Source organism: Corylus avellana, unplaced genomic scaffold (assembly GCF_965113065.1).
Source record: "Corylus avellana unplaced genomic scaffold, dhCorAvel1.hap1.2 HAP1_SCAFFOLD_234, whole genome shotgun sequence".
NCBI classification, from domain to species: Eukaryota; Viridiplantae; Streptophyta; class Magnoliopsida; order Fagales; family Betulaceae; genus Corylus; species Corylus avellana.
This window is the reverse complement of record NW_028290616.1, coordinates 16,100-26,966: the sequence shown is the minus strand read 5'-3', so window position 1 is coordinate 26,966 and position 10,867 is coordinate 16,100. Positions and strand designations below refer to the sequence as shown.

Genomic DNA, 10,867 nt, shown 5'->3' with positions numbered 1-10,867 from the left:
CCAAACATACCCAAGTATTATCATTATGTGATCGTCTGAATGGTTTAGTGGGAAACAAATAAAACCTAAAAAAAAAAAAAAAAAAAAAAAAGAATAAATTATTCTTGGGCCGACTGATTTTGATTTGTGGCCTATTGTTCAACCCTTTGACATGCAATTAATTGTACAATCTCATAATTATTAATAGGAAAAGTTATGCAACTAGTCATTGAGATTTAGGTTTATATCAAATTGATCCCTAGAGCATAAAAATTATCTTAAACTCCCTATGGTAAGCTTCGTTATCAACTTGATCCTTCTGGCCAATTTTGTAAGGCCCAACCCATGGCCACCCACTATTTAGGCGGGAAGGGGGTGAGGAGATGGCTTGAGCTACTCCCTTTAGAGTGGGGTCATAAGTTAAAAGAGGAGTGGCCAACATATTCTTCTTGGACTTTCTTTTTCGCGTTTATGATGTGATATTTCTATAATTTTTATTAGGGATAAAATTGAAATTTTATCAAGGCTTCATAAAAAAAAAAGGAAGAATAGAATTTGTATGGAATTGGGCAGAATGATCAATTTGATAACAGCTTACTACAAAGAGTTTTAAGATATTTTTGGTACCAAATTATCAATTAGATATAAGTCTAAAGCTTTGAAGCTAATTAAGTTTACTTATTAATAATGTAATCATGCCTTATATCATGGGATTGACTCGCCTCCCATTGAAAATTAAATCTAACGGCCAGAATCTTAAAATTTACTTCATCAACCCAACACCCTTTTCCTTAATGGCATAAAAGGCTGCATCCTTCTTCTTCCTCTTCCATGTTTACCCGCTCTCAATTCCCGTCAATGCATCTTTGTGAGGAATGAGTGGAGTGGGAAGACATTGTTTTGGTGATACAATTCCATGGAAGATCTATATATGGGGTCTCACTGCCTTTGAGTTGTAGAGAGAAAGTTTTAGATAAAGAAAGGGTGAGACCTTTCATTTTCTTCTTCATGGCCTGACCTTTCTCTATCTTTTTAAAACACTCTCTTTACAACACGTTGCATGGCAGATATGTGATGACACACCATATTTTCTTCCATGGTTGATCTATGCTCACAATATGTTTGGTAAAGAGTTTTGAAAAGAAATGAGAAATGAATTAATTGATGTAATATAAAGGTGAAAGAAATTTTGAATTTCTTGTAAGAGAAAAGTGAATAAAGTTGTTTGATAATGTGAAAAAAAATGAATTTAACATTTTTGAGAGAGAAGAAAAACAACTTGCCAAACATAGTCCGATGGGTGAAGCTTCATTTTGGGATTTCATAATTGGTTTTCCAAACTACCTATGCTAATTCAAGTTCTTAAAAAAGTCAAATCCGATTTAATAGCAGAAAGCCATGGTTATCTGGTAAAGGGTACATTACATCGTTGTTAGCACACAAAATAATAGTGTGCTGTAATACATTGTAAAAAAATTTAGAATTACTTTCAACCATATTTGTTTAAGTAAATCAAAGAACTTTGGCAAGAAGTGTTTTCTAACCTATGCTCAAATTGATGAAATATATAGACTTCGTATTTACAAGCTAAGTTACGGGCCATCAATTAAAATTTTTTCTTAGTCATTCCTCTCATCAAGAAATAATTAATAAAAGAATCATTTCTAATTATAATTTCACAAATAATTTCTTAGATGAAATAAATTCCGAACACCATCCATCCTTCTCGTGCCACATAAATTTCTTTATGGTGACATGCACTTTAATAATTGTCATAACTTTATTTATTTCAATTTATTCACGAAATACGCTCAACGATCATTATTGCTTGTTGAAGTCTAGTGATTAAAAAAAAAAAAAAAACTGAAGTCAAATAGAAAAGAAACAAGCTATGCCATCCATGGTAAAAGTACTAAAAGAGATGGCAGCATTCAACTAGCTCTAGCTGGAATCAAATCAAAAGGACCGGGACAGAGAGAGAAGGGGAGCTCGAGTGAGTCAATCTATCCGTTGGTTACGCTATCAATTTGATTACGTGTTTTTTTATCATCATTATTACATGCCAAGTGTTTAAAGCTGAGACAAACTCCGGCTGGAAATGGCACTCACCTTTCAACTCTCTCTCTACCTACAGCCTACAGCCTACTTTTACCTTTAAACATAGGGCAGATAATAATATTGTGTGCACAAATTGATTGATTTATGGCTCCCCGTAACAAAAATTCCTATTTGATAAAAGAAGCCCACTGTAATGTGGAACTCAACGCAAGCCCCAGGTTTCGTTGACTTCTTTTTTCTGAGCCGTTTTCTCGCTTTTTTCGCTATATATAGTCATCATCATCATCATCACTGATAAGGGGATAAAAATCATACAAAACCAGTTAATTTTCCTACCCAGAAAAACAAAAGCCATGGAAATGGTCTGCACAATGGAGAGGAGCAAAATCCAAATGATATATGATGCCTGTAACGCTGTATTTTCTCAGAAAGAGCTTCCAACTTTCCAACAAATTCAATGGCTGAGAAATCTCCTAGGTATATATTCGCCTTCATCGATTATAAAATCCTCATATATACTATAATAGAAAAATCTTCCTTGTTTTTTTTTTAATCGTGACTGCCTGTATGCAGACAAAACAAAAGCCATAGATCTTGGGATTGATGAATTTGGGTTCTGTGAATCTCCGCCATCAAGCCCAACAAGTGTCGAGGGATTGATTCGTGGGCAAGGCGTCTGTAACATCACTTACATTCATATTCATGAATGCGACAATTTCTCAGTAAGTGGAAACATGTTTAATTATTATTAAATTTTCCTTTCTTTCAATATGCTATGTACGTAGATTATGAAAGTAGCACAATATATATTGTTGAATTTAACAAAGCCAGCCAGTTAGCAGTACGAGGTAGTAAGGTGATTTAGTTTTATGGTCGCAGATAGGCGTGTTTTGCTTCCCAGCAGGCGCGATCTTTCCTCTTCATGATCACCCTCGGATGACGGTCTTGAGCAAACTCCTCTACGGTTCTGTTTATGTCAAAGCTTACGATTGGGTGAAAGTTGTGAATTCTGGCTGCCAAACATGTAAGAAACCATGAAGATTTTCTGTTTTTTCATGTCTACCTAAATGCATGGCACCGCCTTCCAAGTTAATTTTAAGAAATTACCCTTTTAGAACACTTTAGTGGAACTCTTATGCTCTAATTTATAGAGTAAACGAGAAATAATAGCAACTAACACATAGAAGTTCCACAAATACGTGATGGTAACAATGAGTTTCCATGTGAAACATAATTAGGTTTTTTGGTTTTTTGTTTTGTTTTGTTTTGTTTGTTTTTTTTTTTTTTTTTGTACGTAGAGCTGACAATTTTTTATACGAACTACGAGTATGACACAAAATTAGCAGGTTATAGTTAATAGGTTTGACCAATTTAATTAGAATTGACTTATATATACTCATGCATCTACATAATCCGAACCTGACACATAAGGCTGGCAATTTTCGACACCACCTACAAACCTGATACGTACGATAAACCCAATATAAAATTAATGGGTTAGGGTTAAGGAGTTGACTCATTTAATTAAATTAATCAAATTACGATTAACTTATATAGTCTTATACTCATATTTTAATATGATCCGAACCTGATATGTGAATACAAATTTGCCGTACTTTTATGTGTGTTGATCAATGATTTTGGCACATGTTTGCTGCTGATGATGATTGTTATGTCCTGCTAAAATGGTGGGTGCAGATGGATTGGCGGGCAGTGTGGTAGATGGGATTTTGAAGGCGCCATGTGAAGCTTCTGTGCTCTTTCCAGGAAGTGGTGGCAACATTCATTCTTTCGCTGCGTTGACTCCTTGTGCTATCTTGGATGTGTTGTCTCCACCCTACTCTGAAGAACTTGGAAGGCCTTCCACTTATTTCTCAGACTTCCCTATCCCTTCTCTTCCTGGTAATCACCCATCCACTTTAATTCCTTTTTGTAAAAATATTTTCTTTTGAAGGGTGGGGTTTAATTGCTTCCTTTAAATCACATCCGTCCGTTGTGGTCCAGGCTATGCTATTCTCGAGGAAAGGGTTCTCCCAGATGATCTCGTTGTTATTGGAGCACCTTACCTTGGGCCTCGAATTGTCACCCAAGATGACCTTTCTTGAGTTGGGCCGGCATGACGTAGTATGCAATAGGCCCATTATATGTGTAGGGTATATTAGAAATTTTATTTAGTAGACTCTTTTATGACTATTATACAACTGAATGACGTGACAGTAAAAGCCATTGAATCAAAGCTCGTAAAAGAAAAAAACTTATAATTTTTACTGTCACTTCAATTGTACAGAAGTCTACTATATAAAATTAATCAGTATACATATATGTGAATGTAAATACAGGGTGGCCACCCAAGTCTACTATATATATATATATATATATATATAGTCATGCAGGAATCACGTTGGTCTGTAAATGAGGGAGCAAATTAATTTTATGTAGGTTTCCCCAAAGATTTTGGTGAGAAGCAATGAATGTTGGTTTTTTGTGGAATATGGACGGGTCTTGTAGCTACCATTGCCATAAGGGAAGTGGCAATTTGACTATGATTTGGATGGACCGTGGGATACGTTATACATATTATATACTTTATTCCAAGCATTTTGGTCCCAAATGATGTTAATGGGCTAACCCCTTTAAATCGTAAATAACACAACACATTTGCTCAGCAGAACGAATATTGTCTTCATCAATTTATTTTTCATTTTAATTATATATTGTAATGTTGAGTTTCGCTTAAAGAGTTTGAACTCACACTAAATAATGGTATTAAAATATTAATTAAATAATTATATTTTTTATTTTTTATCTACTTAAATTTTTTAGATAAATCGCATATACTTATACAGTGGACTTTGAAGGAATAGGATTTTACACAAAACCCAGCTAATCAAATTTCATACCAAATTTAGCAAATTATATAATATTGAAATCTGGTAAGAGGAGCAGGTGCGGCATGCGACTCAGTCAAGTACTTGGGCCCGACCCACAGAAAGGAAAACTTCACCATTAAGGATCCTCATAGATCCATTGGATGTACGATAGATTAACGGCTAAAATTTTGCGAAGAATAGATCGAGTCAAAACTTTTTACCATCGAATTTGGAAAAAGTTCAAAAGAAAACAAAAGAGGTATGGCTTCCTTTTTACAGGAGATAAATGGGGCTTCCACAAAATCCATGCCAGCCAACTTTGGCGTGTAGCAATGATGCTCAGTCGTCAACATGGCTGTGGCCAATCTATTATCTGTCTCGGGCAAAGAATTTTCTTTACCCTCCCACACCGCCTGACCTCTCCCTTCTGATCTTCACCATACTTTCCACGTGTCAAATCTCTGTCTCTGTCTCTGTCTCTCTCCATCTTTTTCTCTCACTGTCTCTTCATCGTTCACTGCAGTCAATCTGTGGGATTTGTTTTGTGTTAAATGACTTAAATGATGAGAACCCACGAGCAACACCCGAAGAAGCTTGTGATAAGTTAACGTATCGGTGCTCTGGGTTTCCTGTTCGTCGAGTAAACGGGGAGGCGTAGGGTGAAGATAGAGAGATTGCTTTGGGTGGTCTTCTTTTGGAGTTTTTTTGAAACTATGGAGCGGTATGAGATTTTGAAGGCTATAGGGTCTGGGAATTTTGGGGTAGCCAAGCTGGTTAAGGATAAGTTGACCAGAGAACTCTTTGCTGTTAAGTTTATTGAGAGAGGCCAGAAGGTGTGCTTCTTTCTCCTTGACCTTTTCATTCCTTTGTTTTTGATATTTTTATTGATTTAGTTATTTTTTTTAGTGTGGGTTTTTTGTTTCTGGTTGATTGAGTGGCTTTCTCAATGTTCCAGATTGATGAACACGTGCAAAGGGAAATCATGAACCATAGATCATTGAAGCATCCCAATATTGTTAGATTCAAAGAGGTATCTAATCTATTATGTTAGTATTCTCTGAACGTAGTAATAGGGAATAGTCTTTGTAGTTTTGGGTGTTCATTTTTTACTTGAAGAACAAAACTTGGCGTTTCTCAATATCTGATTACTTGTTCTTGCTTCCAAGACTATTCTCCGTGCTCTCTGTTTCTAGCCATCAATCAATATTCTATAACAATTTCTTTATAGGATAAGTCTCTGTGTGAAAATTGTATAAGCATATTGAATTAAGCTAGAAATTTGGAGTGCTTATGTGATAAATGAAGCTTGCAACATACTTGAAGATAATATTTAAAAGGAAATATGAGATGATAAATAGCAATAATCAAACAAGCTGCTGCTTTTGTCTCCCTGTCCGGACTGACATGTGGGGTTAGGACTTGAGAATTATGTTTGTGGATAATGCGCCTGGAACCTAGACGAAGTTTCATCAGAATGTTTGTTGGGTGTAGGGGGAAGGTGCAAATTATCCTGTTTGGAGCATTTTATGCTTTAATTAGTAAGAATTATTTTAGTTGTTTCTTACCACCCAAAAAAAAAAAAAAAAAAATTGCCAACAAGCACAGTAGATTAACAGGACCAGAAAATTTTTCTTGGGGGGAGGGGGAGTCTTTATTTTGGTCATTTCTGGATAATGGTGATATTTGAAGAGCTTACAGTGCTGATTGTTGCAGGTCCTGCTAACACCAACACATTTAGCAATAGTAATGGAATATGCTGCTGGAGGAGAACTCTTTGAGAGGATATGCAATGCTGGTAGATTTAGTGAGGATGAGGTATTCTATGAAAAAAATAGGTGGTTTTTTGGGTGTTCCATGAGGATCCAATCATTCCAATATAATATGAATTTACGCTTGAAATAAGTCCCATCTTATTTTTAGAAGCTATTGTACATAATAATCATAATAGAATTTGTTTGAATATTACTCCTAATGTATCTTTCTTTCTTTTTTATTTGTTTGTTTGTATCAGGCAAGGTTTTTCTTTCAGCAACTGATATCAGGGGTCAGTTACTGTCATTCTATGGTAAATCGTTAACCCTTCTTTGTGAGTTATTGTAACCTTTCAATGCAAATTGTTATTTCTTTATCTATGATATTTGACAGTGGGTATCATAAAGAAATTCATGTGTTGCAGCAAATCTGTCATAGAGATCTTAAACTTGAAAATACGCTCTTAGATGGCAGCACAGCACCCCGGGTTAAAATATGTGATTTTGGGTATTCAAAGGTAAACACGTTCACCAACCACATCAGGTGCTTATGTCCATTAGACTTTGATTACTAATACATTTTACCTCATATTGTAGTCATCTGTGTTGCATTCACAACCAAAGTCTACAGTAGGGACACCAGCGTACATTGCACCTGAGGTCCTGTCTAAGAAAGAATATGATGGAAAGGTGATAATTTTTCCTTATTCTTGGAATTTCATCTTTCTTTTTTATTTGCTTGACACCTATTATCTAAAGCTAATCCTTATAAACTATAGATTGCAGATGTTTGGTCCTGTGGTGTCACCTTATTTGTGATGCTAGTTGGGGCTTATCCCTTTGAAGATCCTGATGATCCAAGAAACTTCAGAAAAACAATTGGGGTAAGTAGTGTAGTATAAACTTTTTGATCTCCCACCCTTCACCCGTCTTATTTTTCTACCCCAACTATGATAAAGATAGTGCAAATGTGGAGGTTCTCTTTTCTGTTTTGGAGTCCTAATTTTGAATGTTATGGCTTCTGGCAGCGGATACTTAGTGTCCACTACGCAGTTCCTGATTACGTCCGAATTTCCATGGAATGTAGACATCTTCTATCTCGGATATTTGTGGCTAACCCTGAAAAGGTAAATGAGGTTTCAATTTGGTGTTGAAATGTTGTTCCTCAAATGCTACAAGAGGGTTTGGTTTACCCACCAGATAGCCTATCTTTATTTTATTTGACTAAATTTGATCATAATATCTGAACTCTCGGAATCGATTTATCACGGTCTGACTACATTCCTCATACCCAAATATTGTTGTTACCCTGTTCATGAAAGCACTAAGCAGACATGGCACATTCTTTCTAAGTTCAGGGATTTTCTTATCTATAGTGTCTGTGAATGTTCAAGTTTCAATGGCTACTACTCCCCTTATGGTCTTTTATGAATGTTGAAGTTTTGTATATTTCTACCTAATAATTTTGTGGTGAGACTGTCAATTCATACCCAGATCAGTTATTTATTCTTGATGGATGGTAAGCCCGACCTCATCTCTTTGCTAATTTATGTATTTATTTTGGATTTTTTAATTAAAGGATTAAATTTACCATTTCTTATCAGATTAAGCTTTTGGGATGAATGCTAATTTTACATAGTATTGGAGCTGGGGTCTTGAGTTCGAATCTTGATTTTATGGTTTATTCCCCATTTTCAATTAAAATTCCGCATGTTGTTTGGTCCCACACATGAGGGGAAGCGTTAAAGTAGTAATTAAATAATTAAATTTGTCATTTTCTATTAACTTAAGCTTTTGTGATGAATGATGATTTAACATTTTCTTCATGGTCTATACTTGTCCCTTTGCAGAGAATAACGATCCCAGAAATTAAAAATCACCCATGGTTCTTAAAGAACTTGCCTGTAGAACTGATGGAAGGAGGAAGCTGGCAGAGCAATGATGTAAATAACCCATCCCAGAACATTGAGGAAGTATTATCGATTATCCAAGAGGCAAGGAAAACTCTTGAGGTCCCCAAAGGTGGTGGGCTTATCCTTGGAGGCAGCATGGATCTTGATGACTTGGATGATGCAGATCTTGAAGATATAGAAACGAGTGGTGATTTTGTGTGCCCACTATGAGTGGAAGTGTAAATATAATTGATGCCTTTCAGAGGTATTGTTTCCACTGTTCCCTGTTGTATCCTCTGTTTTGCCATTTGGGCAGATAAATTCCCTTCATGTACCTCTTGTATTACTTGCTTTTCATCATAGTTTTCTCATAAAAATATGTTCTGTTAAGTTTTGTTTCTTTGTTGCAATGACGTTGAAAGATCCTTTTGTTTTATGGGGAATGATATATCATTGAATGATTTGAGAAATTTTATAATGGTGGCCTCATCCCATACGTGTTGAGATGTATGAGCATGATTCAGACACTCCAGATATGCTTTTATACCAGCTTGCATTTTTTATTATTAATATAATTAGTTTTCTAATTGAGAATTCCTAAAGAGAAAGTTCTAGAATCAAGACATGCTTAACTTTTTTGTTGATACGAAGTTTAATTGTTGTTGTAGCTGCACCAGTGGAAACTAGAACACTTTTTGCCGGTTGGTGCTGTTTTTAGAACAGGGTGGAGCTTTCAGCGTCATCTACCTAATCCAACTTCATGGTTGAAAATATGATTGAATTTGAGGGCTTAAAGTCAGGTTTGTTGAACTGTTTTGCGCTTATTATTGAAAAACAAGCACTCGTTAGACGAATTAGGATCTTTAAAAAGTGAAAAGACTAATATCTTTCAAATATATCTAATTAAATATTTTTTAGTTCATTTAAAATTGAGAGGATCATGTTTCTTGTTAGACTCGGTTTGAATCAATGAGTTGATATATTAACATTTATGTTCTGCTCTCGCCATTTTTTTTTTCCGTTCCTTATCCTGGCTCCAAATTCGAGCAAAAGCTTCTCACAAATTTTTAAATAATTGGTTACCATATATACCATTAGATGCAATAAAATCAAAATCTTAACAGTAAAATAGATCTTCTTTGTTTCACTTAAAATTCTTGACTTTTGCTAGAATAATCTATCGCGAGTAAATCCAAGGTCCCCAAAATAATTTGCGCAAAGTTTTTTAGCCTTTTTCAAAACTCAATTTTGGGATTCCACGTGGAGGGGCCATAAACGGCTGTTTGTTAGCTTCCATGGTTGGTGGCTGGGGGTGGAGAAAGACATGTCATATCTCTTATATGCAACTCAAAAGACAAAAATCTAAACACCTTTTCATGAGCTGTCACTACTCTCAAGTTGTTTATAATATCTTAACCATGGCCTCCCATCACCATAACTTAAAAGCACATCATTAACCAAACACATATTCGGCTCTAAATGCTATTGATATTATTTATCGACATGTCATGTCCGCTGAATATATTGAAAGAAAAATTATAAAATATAAAATAATATTTTTCAATTTCAAACTAGTAAATTGAATTAACAAAATATATAGAAAACACCGCGATTGTTAGCACACACTCATATCATGACACGTGATCTCCTGTCCCTAACAATTTCCTCAAAAAAAAAAAAAAATTTGATCCAATGATCAGAGAAGAGAAGATGATGACACCCTCATTATAATTTTTGGGACCATTTTTGAAAGATACAGCAATGCCTAGACCCTTAGAAGTGCCCCATTTGGCCTCAGAAGCAAGCATAAAAGGACAATTAAATATCATTTTTGAAGGCGATTTTGTCACTATCATTCACCACATTTAAAACCAAACCCATCCATCGAAATGATCATAGTAGACATCCACAACATTATTGCGTAGAAAAAAAAAATCTTTGATCTATACACGGGTCTGTCTTTGAAGGTGTTTGGTTGGTAGAATCTAACATTTTTTTTGGGTATCTATATTCTTATAAATATCTGATTTTTTTTTTTAAAAAAAAAAAACCGTTCAATCATTTGATGAATACTTTGAACAATACGTTCAGCCATTACAATATCAAAAGCATATTAAGGGGCTTCTTCTATATGAATAACTTATTTCATAATTGTGAGTGCACTCTTTGCAAGCTTATGAGCTGCTTCGTTCACTTCTCGTCGAACATGAGAGACTCTACTTTGTATAAGAGATTGCAACATAATTCAAGCATCGTCAATTACTTGACCATAGCGACACCAATTTTGCCCCTCTTTCAGTAAAGCCTGCACTACTTG

General features: G+C 35.2%; 2 protein-coding genes across 4 annotated transcripts; both read left to right on the top strand.

Annotated features, from left to right (window-relative positions):
- Window positions 1-2,362: 2,362 nt before the first annotated feature.
- LOC132190592 (plant cysteine oxidase 1) lies at window positions 2,363-4,245 on the top strand. The gene is made up of 5 exons (XM_059605628.2): window positions 2,363-2,514; window positions 2,611-2,759; window positions 2,917-3,061; window positions 3,736-3,939; window positions 4,042-4,245. The coding sequence occupies exons 1-5, from the start codon at window positions 2,391-2,393 to the stop codon at window positions 4,140-4,142; spliced, it is 723 nt and encodes a 240-aa protein (XP_059461611.2). The 5' UTR covers window positions 2,363-2,390; the 3' UTR covers window positions 4,143-4,245.
- A 940-nt stretch (window positions 4,246-5,185) lies between these two features.
- LOC132189745 (serine/threonine-protein kinase SAPK2) lies at window positions 5,186-9,411 on the top strand. Of its 3 annotated transcripts, XM_059604526.2 has the most exons (9): window positions 5,186-5,740; window positions 5,863-5,937; window positions 6,621-6,722; window positions 6,919-6,972; window positions 7,084-7,176; window positions 7,256-7,348; window positions 7,438-7,542; window positions 7,687-7,785; window positions 8,509-9,082. In XM_059604526.2, exons 1-9 carry the CDS (start codon window positions 5,621-5,623, stop codon window positions 8,779-8,781), a joined length of 1,014 nt encoding a protein of 337 aa, XP_059460509.1. In that variant the 5' UTR covers window positions 5,186-5,620; the 3' UTR covers window positions 8,782-9,082. The 3 variants fall into 3 exon arrangements, with proteins under 3 accessions (XP_059460509.1, XP_059460510.2, XP_088368230.1); XM_059604527.2 differs by lacking the exon at window positions 5,186-5,740 and having other exon boundaries at window positions 6,621-6,742; window positions 7,067-7,176; XM_088512104.1 differs by lacking the exons at window positions 5,186-5,740; window positions 5,863-5,937; window positions 6,621-6,722; window positions 6,919-6,972 and adding an exon at window positions 9,219-9,411 and having other exon boundaries at window positions 6,994-7,176; window positions 8,509-8,815.
- Window positions 9,412-10,867: the final 1,456 nt, after the last annotated feature.